The sequence below is a fragment of the Poecilia reticulata genome, chromosome 23 (genome assembly GCF_904066995.2).
Source record: "Poecilia reticulata chromosome 23, P_reticulata-male-v2, whole genome shotgun sequence".
Lineage (NCBI taxonomy): Eukaryota > Metazoa > Chordata > Actinopteri > Cyprinodontiformes > Poeciliidae > Poecilia > Poecilia reticulata.
The window spans coordinates 19,180,989-19,199,669 of NC_088852.1; the positions used below are offsets into that span (position 1 = coordinate 19,180,989).

The 18,681-nt window shown below is 42.2% G+C and overlaps 1 protein-coding gene across 20 annotated transcripts in view; it reads left to right on the plus strand.

The window, feature by feature from the left end:
- LOC103459572 (pleckstrin homology domain-containing family A member 5) overlaps positions 1-18,681 on the plus strand; it is a 182,558-nt gene that overhangs the window by 93,866 nt on the left and 70,011 nt on the right. For all 20 annotated transcript variants that reach the window (XR_014085978.1, XR_014085979.1, XR_014085977.1 and 17 more), the window contains 5 exons: positions 2,685-2,785; positions 3,776-3,891; positions 5,942-7,024; positions 15,069-15,352; positions 16,490-16,728. Coding sequence is in view for 16 of the 20 variants with exons in the window: in XM_081603665.1 (XP_081459791.1) it covers positions 2,685-2,785; positions 3,776-3,891; positions 5,942-7,024; positions 15,069-15,352; positions 16,490-16,728 (1,823 nt within the window). In the remaining 4 variants the exon portion in view is untranslated. The remainder of the gene's footprint in view (positions 1-2,684; positions 2,786-3,775; positions 3,892-5,941; positions 7,025-15,068; positions 15,353-16,489; positions 16,729-18,681) is intronic.

Genomic DNA, 18,681 nt, shown 5'->3' on the forward strand with positions numbered 1-18,681 from the left:
CAACCTCAAGAAGGACAGCATCCTTGTCTACCTAATAATGAACCTCCTCTTATTTTCATTTTTCTCCTACTTGTTGGATCACTTGGTTCTAAGAGATGCCAGCAGAATTTGGAGCCTCTGCATTTATTCCTCCCCTGGGGGGGAAGACGATGAGTGTCCCTGCCACAGTAAATCTCATCTTGTTAAAATCAACAACTAGATTTACATGCACTCTAGCAAAGTGAGATGATGCACTGATGATCAAAGCTGGCATTTGAACAACTAAAGCCATTTATCAAAGTTCTAAGCATCCGTGCTGCTGAAGCTCCATACACACATTCTAGCAGGTTCCACATGGAGCTTCAGTTTTTAGAAAGGTCATTCTTTTTATTTTTTCCAAAGCAGACTTTCACTGTCTGATTACCTTAATAGGTAAACTAAGTCAGATTTTAAAATGTCACAGAGGTGGGAACTTGGGACTTGGACTCAAGTCAGACATGAGTCACCGATATTATGACTTTAGACTTGATTTGAACACATTTTCAGAGAATTTGACCTGGACTTTTACACAAATTACTTGAACTTGAACCTTGAATCTTTGTGGGCGTTAGAGTAATTTATAAACTTTTGACTGTCTGACCTTGTGCAACCTTTGACTCCTTTAGGACAGCACAGGCATGAAGCTGTGGAAGAAGAACTTGAGCTTTGAAAAGACTTAGTATTTGGTGAGAGTGGGGGTCTGTGTCAGAAAGCAGGTTCTGTAGCTGAGCTCAGGGCTCAGAGTTTATCTCTGTCTCCTGCCCATCATAACAATGAAACAGCTCCAGTTCCATCACAGCCTGGATCATATAATGAAACCATCTGCGTCTGGAAATCATATTGAGAATAAATGGATTGTTTACTGCAGTCGGTGCATTAAGTCTAAACATGGAGTTCTGCCTTTGTACGAGGGGGTACCCAAGTTTCCAGAATGACGCTGCTGCACGCACAGTTTTCGTAGTACACGATTCTGCCGCTAGTTATTTGTTCCACCACGCCTTCTCAATCAGTGTGCCAAGCGGCGTTGATGTGGAAGGTTTCGTCTACCCGCAGTGATTTTTCTTGTAAGAGCTGTTTTGTCCAGCCGTCGTTTTTCTTCATGGAGAAATTCTATGAGCAGCGCGAGGCTGAAGCTTTGCTTCCTGCTCGGGAAAAAATCGGTTGATCATCAATTGACATTTCATCATTTTTAAAGCAGGTGAACCACGAGTAAACTTGAGCTTGACACATAGCGTCATCCTTGTAAGCGGTCTTCAACATTTGAACGGTTTCCGATGCTTTTTTCCCGAGCAGGAAGCAAAGCTTCAGCCTCGCGCTGCTCATAGAATTTCTCCATGAAGAAAAACGACGGCTGGACAAAACAGCTCTTACAAGAAAAATCACTGCGGGTAGACGAAACCTTCCACATCAACGCCGCTTGGCACACTGATTGAGAAGGCGTGGTGGAACAAATAACTAGCGGCAGAATCGTGTACTACGAAAACTGTGCGTGCAGCAGCGTCATTCTAAAAACTTTTGGGTACCCCCTTGTATTTTTTACGGACTGTTTATTCTTGAAAATTATAGTTTAAAGTCTTTAAACCCTCCACTGTAAAGAGTTCAAATCAAAGCAGCAAACTCTGGATTATCCTCTTGAGGCCTGATTTAAAGAACATGGACCAGCCCGTAACATTCATTTCAATTCAGATCATCCTTTTTGATCCCAAAATTAAATGTAGTATGTCATATTATTTAAGATTCTTTAATGCATTGCTGCAGAGACTGATGGCTGTGAACATGATGCATATCCTAAAGCAGTCTGTATTATGGTCTAAAAGGCTTCTGACTGAAGACATTCTGCTGTTGTATGACAGTCTGATGAAGAGGATGGTCAGGGTTGCCCATCATTTTCTTGATTTCATGAAAATCTCCAGAGGTTCCACTGTCTCCCCCAGAACCAGAACCAAACCAGACTTCTTTATCAGGTTGTTAAGCTTGTTCTAAAAGAAAAACTATTTCACAAATGGTTTCTTTATTTGCTGCTCTGTATTTCTTCCAAACATCAGGCAGTAACTCCACCACCTTACTGGTTATTTTACAACCATCCCAGAAGCTGGGAGGATCTGCATCTGGTTATACTGCTGCATTGTTTTCCTAAAGCACCAGGTTTCAGGACATTTTTTCCATTGTTGCATTGGTGAGTTTGGTCGTTTGAGGAAAGGAGTGAGGAAGAAAGAAGATATTAAAGGGGCTGCTCTCTTTATTCCATCCTTGATAAAGATTTCCATCTGTTGAGAAAATTCCAGTAGAGGCCATTAGGGGGTCTCCACAGTGAAGGGTGACCTGGGTGACGTATCATGTTCTGAAGCAGGCAGGGAGTCGTTGGTGTACTGAACCCAATAACGCATGGGCATTCTGTTTTTATGAATACTTTTGAAATGATTTGAATGGCATGCATTTCACTAAGCATGTTGTTTTTAATCAGCAACACTCAAGTCAAAAATAGACATGTTTAAATATGCAAATATTATACAACCAAAAAAGAGGAAATCATTAATCACTGACATCTAAAGCCAACCTTCATGTTTGATAGACAAAGCACTTCAGAGAGGTTCAGGTTTAGACAGACACTTCATGTTTAAATGTCTTGCTGAATTATGTCAAACTTTCCTTTGTCATTTCTGCAGATGAAAAGGAGGACAGCATTCTGGGAAGTATCCTGCTGCCCAGTTTTCACATTTCCATGCTGTCTGTGGATGATCACATCAGTAAGAAATATGCCTTCAAGGTAAACTCATCTAAATGTTGTTTGATCCAAAATGTTAATCAACCTCAAACCTGAATGTTTAGACTTTCTTAGGAAAGTAAAAGTGAGGTCTTAGCTTCTTTAGGAAAATATCAAAGAATATCTATTTTCCAACTATTATTTTGCAGAAATATTATGAAACTAATTGAAAAACAAACATTTCAATTCACTTTTTCATTAACATTTGTTTAAAGTGAAACATTTCAATTTAGTTGGTCTATATACTTTCATTTCACAACAAATGTTATCTGAAGGGACTTTACAGATAAGTAGTTCCAATTCAAACACACATGCATTCCAGTTATTCCTAATTATTAAACAGTAAGCCACGCTCATTATTCACATTGGTTTAAAAAGTTTTCTGTCAAAGCAAACCCATCAAGAGTGTTGATGGATTTGCTTGCAAGGAAACACTTGTAAGTCTATGCATCAAGTCATTGATTGCATATTTGTCCACTCACTGGACAAATATGTAGCAACAATTGCATGCATTGTGTTTTTGACTTTGCATCAATCCCTCATACCAAACATGAATGTAGCGACAGTGGGGTGGAAAAACTCCCGTTTAACAGTTTAGTTCTGCTGGAATAAATCTCCAGCAGAACTAAAACCTAACTGAGTGGAAGGGGCCATCTGCCACGACCGACAGAGCAACAGATGGACTGATGTGGGATACTTTGTATGTTAATTAACAGTAAAATGTTAATTGCTACTTCTTTCCAAACAGTTTCCAATGTGTCTGACATCATGATGAAAAGTGATATTATTGATTAAATGATCATGTTCTGGCTACATTTACAAATCTGGTACTGATAAGCAAAATCAAGTCCAGTTGATTTTGCTTATCTATTCTATTCTATTTTATTCTATTTCCCATCTGAAGAACAGAAGAATGCACGTGAACTCTTTTCAGTCAATATTGCCTCAGTCTGCTTATAACCATCTACTCTTTGCTCTTTCCACCACTGTCAGGCCACTCACCCCAACATGCGAACATATTACTTCTGCACAGACACCTCAAAGGAGATGGAGTCTTGGATGAAAGTCATGACAGACGCTGCACTCGTCCACACTGAGCCGGTCAAAAGGTCAGCAACAAGCACACTTTACATGCATTATGCTTGGAGGAGCTTTGATCCATTCTCAGCAAGTTTCTATTCAAAGTTTTTTTTCCTGTGAAGACCATAATTTCTTTATGCCAAGGTGTATTTCCATCACAGGAAAGGAAGTACAGAAATATAAATACCTTAATGTTCACATGGACAACAGACTACAGACGCAACAGTGAAGCTTCGACAAAAAGGGACAGAGCAGACTGGACTTCTTAATGAATCGAACATCTTTCAGTGTTTAAAGCAAGTGTTAGGTAGTTTAGATTAATCATCTGATCTAAAACTCACAGAAAAAGTAATAGTTTTTACTGTCAATCAAAACTTCAACTGCAATCAATTTTATAAAAACCAAGTCAAATAGAAATAATTATAAGATGGTGTGTATCTTCTATCAGTCTGTTGTTAAGTGTCATCTCTTCTGCTGTCATCTGTTGGGGCAGCAGCATCAGAACCAGGGACATAAAAAGTCTACACAGCCTGATAAAGAAAGCTAGTTCTGTTCTGGGGGCGACTGCAGAACCTTTGGAGATCCATCCATCCATCTTCTTTACACCCTTGTCCCTCAGTGGGGTCTGGAGGGTTGCTGCTGCCTCTCCAGCTAACATTCCAGGCGAGAGGCGGGGTCACCCTGGACTGGTCGCCAGTCTATCACAGGGCAACACAGAGACACACAGGACAAACAACCATGCACACAAGAAGAATTTAGAGAGACCAATTATCCTGACAGTCATGTTTTTGGACTGTGGGAGGAAGCCGGAGAACCTGGAGAAAACCCACGCAGGCACAGGGAGAACATGCAAACTCCGTGCAGAAAGACCTGGACCAGGAATCGAACCCAGGACCTTCTTGCTGCAAGGCAACAGCTCTACCAACTGCGCCACTGTGCAGCCCACCTCTGGAGATGATGATACAAAAAATGATGTTACATAAAATCAAGAAATTCATGAATAACCCCAAACATGCTCTTCATGAATCTTCCTTGTCAGGCTGTCATACAACAGTGTCTTCATTCAGAGGATTCTTCAGAACTGCAGTAATACAGACTGTAATACAGTTCTCCTCAGTCCTTTGGGATTATTCAAGTATTTTTAAATTGACCAAGTTGACCAATTGCATAATAGATCCCTCACAACAATTTATCTTGTCACCTCAAAAATCTTAGATTTTTCTGCTATTCTATTTTTTAAAACCCAAATTGTTCATAATATGATCTCTTTAACCTGACTGCCTACCCAAGTTATCTTTATTTGACGGGGTCTGAATAATACGGTGTTAAATTATAAACATGACATATGTCATAACAGTAGTCATAATAATGTCATTAAGTGTTATTACACTGTCAAAAACATTAACAAAACAGTAATCATTTCTCCCTACCTGAAATAAAGCAGAACAAGTAGGACCAACAATAAAGATTTCATTAAGCTTTAAAAACAGTAATTACAAATTACTCTTACATCAAGTGGAACAAGTAGCACCAGTTATGACAATGTCATTAAGTGTTATTACAGTGTCAAATGCTATATTAACAGAGTCATTAATATTAACTCTTGCCTCAAGTCAAGTGAAACAGGTAGCAACAGTTACGATGATGTCATTAAGTGTCATTACAGTGTCATTAACATTATCTCTTACCTACATCATTTTTAAAGTTTAATCGATAATATTTTTTATAACAAATTTATGACAGATCATGATTTCTTGGTTAATGTCAAGTTGTCATAACAAAGACATTTTGACATTTTGAAAAATGTCAACTTTGTATTAAAAGTGTCATGATTTACCAAATGATACTTTTTGACAACAGTCATAAATATTCATAAAACTCCTTCATGTTCATGACAGGTGTTATGTCATGTTTATGACAGTGACATGCCAGTCTTATTCACACCCTGTCAAATAAAGTATTACCCAACATAGCATTACAAATAAATCAAGACAGGGATGTGTTATAAATCTTCTCTTTTTATTTTGCCTCAGTTTTTCTCTCCTTATATTGGAAACTAACTCTGCTTTTTGAACACAGGCTAGACAAGCTGAACATGGACCAGCAGACACCTCAGCAATGGAACAACTTGTTGAACCATACTGCCCTTACGCAGCCTGAGATCCAGAACAATGAACGGAACAGAGAACCTGTACGACAACATTCACTTTCACGGGCCGATGAAAAACGCTTGAAAGACATTGAAAAACAGAACAGCCAGAAGGAGAGAGAGTATTACACCCTACAGAGAGATGGAGAAAAGTACTCATTAAAGAAAGATGGAGTTAGCTACATGCTTCAGAAGGACGGAGATAGATATCTCCTTCACAAAGACGGAGAGCGATATCTGTTGCGAAAGGATGGGGAGAAATACTCACTGCAGAAAGATGTGGAGAATTATGCTGTTCAAAAAGTGAATAATAAATACACCGTGACACCAACAGAGGATAAATATGGTCCTTCCAAAGATGGTGAAAAGTTTCTACTTACAAAAGATGGAGAAAAGTGTGCTCTGCAGAAAGTTGGAGATAGACACATGTTCCAGAAAGATGGGCAGATTTATGTTCCTCAGAAGGAAGTAAAGAGACAGTTATTATTAAAGGAAACGGAAAGATACAGCACCATGAGAGACACAGGAAACAAATATGGTACCATACAAATTGTGGATAAATACGGCAATCTAAAGGAAGTAAGGAAGTACAGCACACTACGAGAGGGGAATAAATATGCTGCTGTTACAAACCCAGAGAAGTATGCTACAATTCGGGCTGGGGAAAAGTACTACTTCCAGAGAGATCCAAGTTCAGAAAGGCCTTCAAATAATATCAACAGCATTAAGCTTCAGCCTGCTCAGGCAGCTGCCATTGCAGCAGCAGTGACAGCATCGCGCCAGAACCAGGCAAATGTCAACGTCCAAAAACCTCTGCAAGTTAACAGGCCTGGAGAACAGCCTGGGGACTGCGGTCAGATAAAAGCAGAGAACACTGTGGCCAGGATTACTCTGCAGTCCCCAGCTCCAGTTCATGAGCCAGACTTTGGAATACCCAGCGCCAATTCCATGCAACACCTGGAGCCGAGGGTTCGAGTTCATCGAACAAGAGAACTGGATGATGATACGCGAAGGTAAGGCTTTTAAATGGCATCTTTATACATTATGCAGTTAATTGAGACTTTAAGGATTTGAACTGTTTGTCTTAGCAAATTGTAGCATAAAATGACATCGACTGAAAGTTTGTGCTGAAGGTAAAAAATAAACACTTTTCTTGCACTACTACAAAAACAGCTAATAGTTGGATATTTTTGCAAGCAATTGAATAAATTTTCTATAAATCAAATCTATTTTTTATTTGAAAATGAGAATATATATCCATCCATCCATCCATCCATCCATTTTCTTCCGCTTATCCGGGGTCGGGTCGCGGGGGCAGCAGCTTCAGAAGGGAGGCCCAGACTTCCCTCTCCCCAGCCACTTCTTCCAGCTCCTCCGGGGGAATCCCAAGGCGTTCCCAGGCCGGCCGAGAGAGACAGTCCCTCCAGCGTGTCCTGGGTCTTCCCCGAGGCCTCCTCCCAGTGGGACGTGCCCGGAACACCTCACCAGGGAGGCGTCCAGGAGGCATCCTGACCAGATGCCCGAACCACCTCAACTGGCTCCTCTGGATGTGGAGGAGCAACGGCTCTACTCTGAGTCCCTCCCGGATGACCGAGCTTCTCACCCTATCTCTAAGGGAGAGCCCAGCCACCCTGCGGAGGAAACCCATTTCGGCCGCTTGTACCCGTGATCTCGTTCTTTCGGTCATGACACAAAGCTCATGACCATAGATGAGGGTGGGAACGTAGATCGACCGGTAAATCGAGAGCTTCGCTTTTTGGCTCAGCTCTCTCTTCACCATGACGGACCGGTACAGCGCCCGCTTCACAGTAGACGCTGCCCCAATCCGCCTGTCGATCTCCCGCTCCCTTCTTCCCTCATTCGTGAACAAGATCCCCAGATACTTAAACTCCTCCACTTGAGGCAGGACAACCCCCCTGACCCGGAGAAGGCACTCTACCCTTTTCCGGCTCAAGACCATGGCCTCGAATTTGGAGGCACTGAGCCTCATCCTGGCCGATTCACTCTCGGCTGCGAACCGTTCCAGTGAGAGCTGCAGATCATGTTCCAATGAAGCCAACAGGACCACATCATCCGCAAAAAGCAGAGATGCGAACCTAAGGCCACCAAAACGGATCCCCTCAACACCTCGGATGCGCCTAGAAATTCTGTCCATAAAAGTAATGAAGAGAATCGGTGACAAAGGGCAGCCTTGGCGGAGTCCAACTCTCACCGGAAAGGAGCCCGACTTAGTGCCGGCAATGCGGGCCAGACTCTAATACCGGTCATGCAGGGACCTGAAAGCCCGTATCAAAGGGCCTGGTACCCCATACTCCCGGAGTACTCCCCACAAGGCCTCCCGAAGGACACGGTCGAACGCCTTCTCCAAGTCCACAAAACACATGTAGACTGGTTGGGCGAACTCCCAGAACCCTCCAGGACCCTGCTGAGGGTGTAGAGCTGGTCCAGTGTTCCACGACCAGGACGAAAACCACACTGCTCTTCCTGAATCCGAGGTTTGACTATCCGACGGATCAGACCGCCAGGGTCCCCTCCCTCGGCTGCCGCCCATAGCACAATGCACCCGACCCCTTTGGCCCCTCGGACAGGTGGTGAGCCCATCGGAAAGGGGACCCACGTCTCCTCTTCGGGCTGAGCCCGGCCGGGCTCCGTGGGTAAAAGCCCGGCCACCAGGTGCTCGCCATCGTGCCCCATCTCCAGGCCTGGCTCCAGAGTGGGGCTCCGGTGACCCGCGTCCGGGCCAGGGAACGCCAGATCCAAAGTTTGTGTCCATCATAAGGGGTCTTCGGGCTGCGCTTTGTCTGGTTCCTCACCTAGGACCTGTCTGCCTTGGGTGACCCTACCAGGGGCATAAAGCCCCAGACAGCATAGCTCCTAGGATCATTGGGACACTCAAACCCCTCCACCACGATAAGGTGGCAGCCCAATATATATATATATATATATATACCTTTCCCTTAAACGTGTTTTTGACAAGTAATGTATGTGTTTTCTTTTGCCTTGGCTGTGTGGTCTACACTACACACAGACATGTTACCATAGGAACTAATAACAATGACACTATAGGTATAATCATTCAACACCAAGAAACACAAACTTTTCCCACACAAAGAATAAAAATTTCAGTCTGTTACAGTTTAATGTTTTTAGGCTTTATGTTTGTTTGCAATTATTAATAAGTGATCGCTGTACAGTGTTATATTAGCTACCGCTGTATAGCTAATTTAAACACCTGCTTAACTGATGATTATAATAATAATAATAATAATAATAATAATAATAATAATAATAAATTTAATTTGTACCGCACTTTTCATTAGAAAAAATCTCAAACTGCTACACAGTGCAACTAAAATCGTAGATAAAATCAACATCATAAAAATCATGTGGAGGCAGAGTAGGCTTGCTTAAATAAAAAAGTCTTTAAGCCTCTTTTGAAGTCATCCAGTGGTTGCGGAGCTCTCAAATAATCCGGGAGAGAGTTCCAGAGACGGGGGGCAGCCACAGCGAATGCCCGATCTCCCATGGTCCTTAATCTGGATTGAGGAAGGTGGAGGAAGTTGCAGTCTTGTGATCGTAGAGATCTGGTGGATGAATGTAGAATGAGAAGGTCCTTCAGATAATCCGGTGAAGTTCTGTTTAAACATTGATGGGTAATGAGAGCAATTTTATACTGAATTCTGTAGGTGACAGGAAGCCAGTGAAGATCATGCAGAATCGGTGTAATATGGTCAGATTTACGGACTCTCAATAGAATCCTGGCTGCGCTGTTTTGAATGTATTGAAGCTTCTAAAGGTGTTTTCTATGGATTCCAACAAACAGAGTTGCAGTAGTCGAGCCTGGGGGAGACAAAGGCATGGACGAGAGTCTCGGCATCAGAGAAAGAGAGAGATGGACGAATTTTGGAGATATTACGAAGATGAAAGAAACGGGTTTTAAATAGATGCTTAATGTGATTTTCAAATGTAAGAAGAGAATCCATTCTAACTCCACGATTTGTAACAGTGGTGGAAAGGGGGATGTCTTGTCCAGAAAAGAAAATGGTCATCAAAGTTGAAGATTGAACCTGGTGAGGTGTTCCGATCAACATGGCCTCAGTTTTGGAGCAGTTTAACTGAAGAAAGTTCTGATTCATCCACGTCCTCATCTCTTCCAGGCAAGTAGTGAAGGCAGTGATTGAAAATGGTGATGATGATGCTCCAGTTCTAATGTAAAGTTGTATATCGTCGGCATAGCAGTGGAAGGAGATGTGCCGATTAGTGATTTGACCCAAAGGCAGCATGTAGAGGGAAAATAGCAGGGGTCCTAGGTCTCCTGTGGTGTCCCCTGTGGGACACCACAGGAGACAGAGACAGCCTGGGACTTGGCCTTGCCAAGGCTAACACATTCCAGCCGATTGGAGAGGAAAGATTTAAACCAGTCCAGAACAGTGTCACATAGACCGACCTCCACATGAAGACGGTGTAGGAGGATATTATGGTCCACAGTGTCAAAGGCTGCAGTAAGATCTAGGAGGACAAGGAGAGAAGTAGAACCAGTATCAGCTGCCATGAGGACGTCGTTGGTAACTCTCAGCAAAGCGGTCTCAGTGCTGTGAGCAGAACGAAACCTAGACTGAAATTTCTCGTACAGAGAGTTTTGTTGTAGGTGGAGCTGCAGCTGAGCAGCAACAGCCTTTTCCAGCACTTTTGACAGGAAAGGGAGGTGAGAGATTGGACGGTCATTGGAAAGAACATCTGGATCCAAGGTAGATTCCTTTAGAAGAGGTTTGATGATAGCTGTTTTAAGAGGCAATGGCACATGACCAGATTTCAGTGATTTGTTTATTATTTGTGTGATTAGTGGGCTTATTGCAGCATGATTAGATTTTATGAGTGATGAGGGGAAGGGATCCAGGGCACAAGATGATGGCTTCATTTTCTTGATTATAGTCTCCACTTCACTCTGAGCAACATCGTCAAAGCAGCTCAGGGACCCATGATGTTCCAGGGTAGATGCCGGTCGAAGATCAGGGAGGCTGTGGAGCTGAGATCTAATAGAGTTAACTTTGTTTTTGAAGAATGAGAGAAACAAGTTGCATTTTTCAGTCGAATCTTCAGCATAAGTTTGTTGAATGGGATTGAGGAGATGATTTATTGTAGAGAAAGGCTGATTAGAATTTCCCGGTCAGCTGTTGATGATTTGGAATAATACTTAGATCGTGCTTCCTTAAGAGAAAAGGCATAAGCTTTCTAATGTCCCTTATATGCCTGCTTGTGTATAGAGAGACCTGATTTTTTTTTACACGTCTCTTGATAGCACGACCAACAGCTTTCATGTTCCACAGCTCATCAGTGTACCAAGGGGCTGAGCTTGTCACAAATGACACCAACCTCGACTTCAAGGGAGCATGGAGCTCCAAAAGCTCCTGGAGAGATTGATTAGTAATCCACAGATTCATTTGCAGATGAATGATTGACAGCAGTCAAGGAGTGAAGAGCAGAAGACAAAGCCTCAGGGGAAATATTTTTCAAGTCGCGGTACTGGATAAGACGTTTAGGATTTGGAGCAGACAAAGTTGAAGGCACTTCTAGAGAGATGACACTGTGGTCCGAGACACCCAGGTCATATACAGATAAGTTGTTGATAGTTACAGTGTCTGTGATCACCAGGTCCAGAGTATGCCCCCTGTTGTGTGTAGGGGCGTCAACAAGCTGAGTGAGATTAAGCGAGTCCAGAAGAGACTTAAAATCTGCTGCAAGTCAGAGTTGGTGTGTAACTCACCTTTTTTATTTTTTAACTGAACCGAAACACACTGAATTCCACAGTACATTTACATACAGCTGGCTTAAGTCAAGCAAGCAAAACTGAACTACTTCCTCTCCTCTCTAATTAAACAGTAAAACAGTTTTCTGCCTTTTTTAATCATGTCAAGAAACTGCTGTGTTTGGGCCTGAAAAGAGAACTACTACAATCTGAACAAAAATAAGGTTCAAATCACTTTAATCTGTATTTAGGCCATATTCTGCCATATGTAGGCCCCCCTAAATATTGCCATCTCCTTAATAAGTCCAATAATGGATGGAATCATTGATGTTGGGCCATTTTTGGGCCCCTGTGTTGAGCTGCTTTATGAAAGACTGGTTTAATGTGTTGCTACTTTCAGATCAGAAGAGAGTGAAATTAGATGATTTCTTCTAGACCACATGTGTCAAACTCAAGGCCCACGGGCCACATGTGGCCCGCTATGTCATTTTATGTGTCCCCCCCACCCCCGGCGTTTTATAGGCCCATGATTGACTTAAAATATGTTTTGAGCACGAATTGACTACAAACTACATCTCCCATAATGCATTCTGATTGTTACCAGCCAACATTATGGCTTCTCGTCACTAGACAGCAGCAGATTCACCTCAAGCTGCTTATTGATTTTCCCAGCGAATAAAACTGAGACGTCGACAAGCTAACATCAAAATGTCCAAGAAAAGAAAAATCGAGTTACAAGTCAGACTGTGAATGAAGATGTGTGAGTTGGTGTCAGGGCGGCAGGTCGCGCTATAAACTTTTTTTGTTATTGTTATCTTCACCGACAACATAAAAAAAATCGGTCATGTACTATTTTTATCCATGAAATTACAATCATATTAACATCGGCTATTTAGCAGCATTTTAGCTAATATTCGCCGTGAATCACAAATTAAGCAGATAAATGTATCTTAATTTTTCTCTGTAGTGACAAAAACCACTGACTGTGGCCCCAATAACTTTTAATAAATTAAATTAATCCGCTTCACTTAAATTAGCATCACTTCATCCGCTGGGGTCTGAAAATACTTCCTCCTGGTTCCATCTGCAGAAAAATCTGCGCTAATTCATCAGTCAGTTGGATCTGTCTGATCCAAACAGACAGATCCAACTGACTGTCTGTTTGGATCACTCTGTGAGTGTTTTACCCTGCGCGGTCCGGTGTGGGCTTTTACCAGGACTTTTTTTTTCTGCGTGGTTTCGAATCTCCGAAACGGACAGATGTTCAGATGTTACGTCTGCAGCTCCTCCAGAGCGCCGCTCTCCTGGGTAACCTGCACCCAGAAGGCTCCATTTGTTAAATCTTTTGGATGAGTTACTTCCAGCAGTTTTTAATTCTTCGCAGCGGAGAAGCCGCGTCCGCAGTGGTTGAGCAGCGGACTGCGCATGTTAGTCTAATTAACTCTGCATCGTCATTTATTTCCTCAAGACAAACTGCCGGCTCCTCAAATGGATGAACACAACGTTGCATTCTCTTTAGTTTTCTCTGGTCTGTAATGGAGACTTGAATTAAAGGCGCCATTTCAACCAAAGGTTTTGAATGCGCTTCCTAACCAGACGCTCCAAAGAGTTATTTAACAATATGAGGTGTTTAATTGATTTTTAACATTGTATTTTCATACATTCATGCTAGGGCTGCCCAAGTCTAGTTTTCCAGAGCTACCATCCTTTAGATGTGTTCCTTCTCTAACACACCTGGATCATTGACTCATTACGCCTCTACAGAACTGAGTTGCTGCTGATGAGGGAAGTCAACCTTTTGTCTGGGGTGTTTTAGCAGGGATGCATCTAAAGCTGCAGTCTGGAGGACTGGACCTGGACACTCCTGATTTGTACCGTCAATGTGGCCCGTTGAGGGCCAATATGCTGAAGTGGCCCTCGGTGAAATTGAGTTTGACACCCCTGCTCTAGACTGATGTTATTCTAATTCAGTTAATTTTACCAACAATGCAAACTGTCATTACAAATCAGATTATTCTAATTTGTTATCAGATTATTCCATTCAAATATCATTTTGATTGTTTTTAATCAAATTCTTTATTTAAATACAAATAACACCCACTTCAAATCAGTGTGGTTAATTACATGAGTGCATGTAGTAAATCTTAAGAGAAGGCTAACTAAGCAAGTGAACATATCTTTCAATCTCAACCTTTCATCCTGGACATGGGCCAGGAAGCCATCGTCTGCTCTAACGGGAAGGAGTTTAATATTTCACTATTACTCATGGCTTCAAACAATTGCTCCTCAAAATTTGCTCTCTGACTGAAAAGTCAGTGTTCTGACTATCTGTGCTACCGATCTGACCTACCTTGCAGAAATTGTTAGAACAGCGGCTCATGGAAGTTGAGTAGCGCTGTGTCCTGCATAAATAAACACACCAAGAAATTCAGATACACAATAAGTTTGCATGGAGAGCAGGGCTGTCACAAAGAGGTGGTTGGGTTTCAGCAGCTGATCAGAGACATGATTGCTTTCTAAATGTTGACAGATTTCACCTGGTTTCTTAGTTTTCCATGACTTTTTGCAGCTGCTTTTCTTCATGGGTCCAAAACTACAAATGTGGTCGGATTTGTTTATTTGTTTGTATATCGGGTGTGAATTTTATGGTAGTAGTCTTATTACTGATGTATTTATAAAAATGTGGCCATGTTTAATGCTGTATCTGCTAAGCACATTTTCCTAGGATCATGTACTGCATGTGTACATACTCAGCTTGCACAAAATAAATGTAATAACCTTAAGCCTATAATATTTATAATATTAATGCCTTCTGTTTAAACAATGGGTAAATTTAGCTGAAAGGTAAAATTGAAAAGCTATCATTTCTAAGAGGCCTATTTATTTATCAAAGTATGGTTGAAAAATGTTTCGTTTTTTTCCATCAGGTTGGCCAAACCTCACTCTCAGCAACTTCGTTTAGGCTAAACTTAGAAAGGACACATTTGTTAAAAATGTTGTATTTCAGCATGTTTTCTTGGACTAAACAAAAGCCAGGACTGGTTGACCTGAAATAGCCATAGATGTGCATAAGCACCCAGAGTTGGAGGGTAATGCTTTAACAGCAAAACTGGAAGCTGAAAGCATGTTTACCCTTGAACATTTTCCACATGTATTTCAAGTAGCCTGCTACTGAGTTACAAATTAGATTATTCTAATTTGTTATCAGATTATTATTATGAGTTACTCTTATTGTCCGTTTTTAAGACAATCAGAGTTTTACTCTGGAGCATAAACATACCTCCACACATCCTCCCTGTTGTCTCTTTCAGTGTTATGTCATACCAGACATTGCCCAGGAACATGCCTAGCCACAGGACCCAGATCGTCCCCTGCTTCCCCGAGGGTTACCGCACACTGCCCCGCAACAGCATGATGAGGCCTGATAGCATCTGTAGCGTAGCAGGTTCTGTTTACGATCGGGCCCTCCGGCCAGTCTCCTCCACTATCAGCACAGCGGAAAAAAGGCGATCAATGAGAGACGACACCATGTGGCAGTTGTATGAGTGGCAGCAGAGGCAGGCCTTCTCCAGGCAGAGCTTGGCACAACCAGCAGGTATACCTCATGCCCTAGCAAATGTTCATACCACTCCAATTATTTTTGCTTTTTGTCACTGTTTCAAGCAAAAACTTTGTTTTATTCATTGAGATTTCATGTGCATTATTGTGAAACTGAAAGGAATAATGGTTTTCAAATTTTTTTACAAACCAAATTTAAAAAGTTTGACGTGCATTCACACCGGCCTGTTTAGTCCACTTTAATCAAACTGTACCAGAAGGTTCAGTTCGTCTGAGGAGGTGTGAATACACAATCACACTCTAATAAAAATTGATTGAAAAAGCGATTTCTTGGCAATCTAAAAACCTCGGTCTCAGCTGGGTTGAAGTGAATTCTGACGCGGTTTGAATGCATGTGCAAGTGGACCGGAGACCACTCCAAAAGTAGGAAGCGGACCAAGGCATTCTGGGTAAATGCTGCCAAAATAAATGAGTGAGTCTAGAACCACAGGGAGAAATGGCTCATGGTCTTCTAGCAGCGATAAAAAGAAATCCATTGATGTATATTACTTTCTCCTGTGTGGGTTACTGGAGGTGTTCTGCCAGTTGCCATGGCAACGAGTCTGCCTGTAAAGTAAAGCTGACACAGAGCTAGGAAAAGCATAATAAAAGTGGTTTAAAGTTGATTTGCCACTGCAGCTGCTGTAACTTTGAAAACTTCAAAAATAAAATCTCCAGCAGAAAACAAACAACAGTAGAAAAACTACCATATTGAGCATTTAGTTGTTTATTTCCTGGCTCCGGTTGGATAACAACTTTGAAATCGTTAGATATGCTCCACCATTAGCCTTCTGCAAACACTGAGCACTTCTTTTTTATGCCGGTTGCCTAAACACTGAGCGTGCTCACTGTGTGTGGCATTACTGCGCCCTCTATGTTGCTGCACCCTCAGGTCACTTGCAGTTCACGCAGTAGATCACATACACGTTGCATATATTTGGAAGTGTGAATGCAAAAATTTCTGATTTCACTAAAAATTAGAATTGAGTATTAAAGCCTGCAGTGTGAATGTAGCCTTAGAGAGATATCTCAGCTGTTTGTTTATTTTCAATTAGCATTTAAGACAGTCAACTTTATTTTGTAATTTAATCAGAAATTTTGAATTTGCTGTGACTTGTGGTTGCCATGTTCTTAGCTGTGGGTCATTACGGGACCCTGCCCAGCACAAAGACCATGGGGAACATCTCTGAGCTTGCTGTGGCACGCTCCATCTCCACCTCCCCGTCTCATGGCTCCTTGGCGCTCTACAACACCTTCTCCCCCCCTCACCAGCAGGCTGCTTCTAACCCAAGCAGCTCGCTCTCTGAGGTGTCTTCACCTGTCCTCAGAGGGGATGGGACGTTGGATCGTTGGCAAAGGTCTCACCTCAGCAAAGTAAGTGCATGGCCCTTGAAGGCCAAGTCATGCAAAACATCTTTTTTGGAGCACATTTGATACATTGGGCAGTGCTATATCATATTCACACACTGCTGCCACACCATGGTGTTTGCCTTTGGCATGTAATTTTTCTGCCTAGTGTAGTAGATCTGAGATCAGATTGTTTTTATCCAAACAACCTACAGTTTTACAGCCTTCTGAGACGTTTACTTGAACTATTGTTATGGATGAGTTTGGCTGGGAAACAGCAGTGGGTATGATCTACACCTGAGTACATCTCTACTCCCTTTGGATTTTATTCACAGATGGACTGCTGTGGTTTGCAGGAATAGCCACTGCTGGTTGCTGTAAATTCGTAAAGAGTTTAAAGAGTTTATGGGAGCATCATAAAGTTCTTTGAATATATTAGGTGATGAAGGGAGACAGCAAAAGTGCCATAAAGAAATCTCTTTAAAACTCAAACCTTTTTATGTAGAAGGAAAAAAAAGAGGAATAACACAAGTTTATTTATTAAAAATTTTCCAGGTTTTCCCTCTCCCTTTATAAAGGATGTTCTTGTTGGATCTGGAATCATGTTGCCTGCTTTGTCCAGATGACAGTGGGTTTGTTGAAGCAGGTGTACGATGGTGTCTTAAACTCCAGCTCCATGGACCTTACCAAGCTCCGCCCAGAAACGCCCCTCGAAAGTCCCACGTGACTTCATGTCTCACATTAACTCCTCACATAGCTTTGGTTCTATGGGATTTTTCGTTTTGACTGACTCTGCAGAGTATTTCTGAGTCGATTAGTTTAGCATTTCTGCCGGATTTTCACAAAATATCAGCCACGACAATGGACAGGGGAACCAACAAGTTCATGTCATCTTTTTTGGACGACATCAAGATGTTTTAGCCACGCGATGCCTCTAACATTGTGCGAGTTGCAGCTAAATGCTACCAGTTGATGAGGAAAACAGTAGATCCTCAGACCCTCAGCATAAATATAGCTGTGGACAAGATCACTGATGGCTATTGTTCTTGCAAGGCTGGGTAAGTCGGGCATTCATGGCTTTGAGGGTTCGAATATACCTAGGACTTATACACGGTACTCGGTGCTAGCGTGGCTAACACGATTACAGTTTAGTAAAAAGCCTTTTCAGGTGAAATAAAATCTTTAATGTATGTCAGATACGGTACACATTGCATATTGATCTGTTCAGCAAACATAAAACTGTAACAGACAGGCTTCAGGATGTAGAAGTTGTATCGGTACTGCCATTATGCTGTACTTGGCTAAAAGGTTTTCATAATGGATGTGTTTATTATTGATTATTTTTTTTCATTCACTAAACACAAAGAAAGCAAAGCAATAATACTTACACCAGCAGACACTTCTTTGTTCTTATTAATTCTACGACGGTTGAGCTGCAAATGCGGTCGTGCACAAGCTTTGATCCAAGCAAGGCTTTTCATTTCAGATTTTGGAGATCTGTGAATTTTAGTTCCACAAACACGATCAGGATACCTGACATCGCCTGTACAGATACCCCACTGACGGAGAACCTCTTTTTCGAGTCCTGATGCAAAAACTTTCTGTCGGCCTGCTAGTCCACAATGTACATTAGCATGAGTTTGTGAGCCGGTAACCCACGTGGTAGCTGCGCTGTGACGTAAAATGGGCATTAGCCAATGAAAGGCGGACCCTGTGGTAAGGTCCATAGTGATAAGCAAACTGCAGGAGGTCCTGATATGTGCGTATCTGTTTACTCAGGTCACAAACAGGAATTTCTCCAGGACCTTCATGATGTGGCATGTCAAGGCAACAGGTTTATAGTCATTGATGATTGATGGGTGACTTTTCGGTGGTACCTAAACAAAGCAGAATGAGCAGCAGCATCTCCCGATTCAGTTGAAGACAAACACGTAGAACAGTGTTTCTCAACCTTTTTCGGCCCAGCGCCCCCCAGCCTTT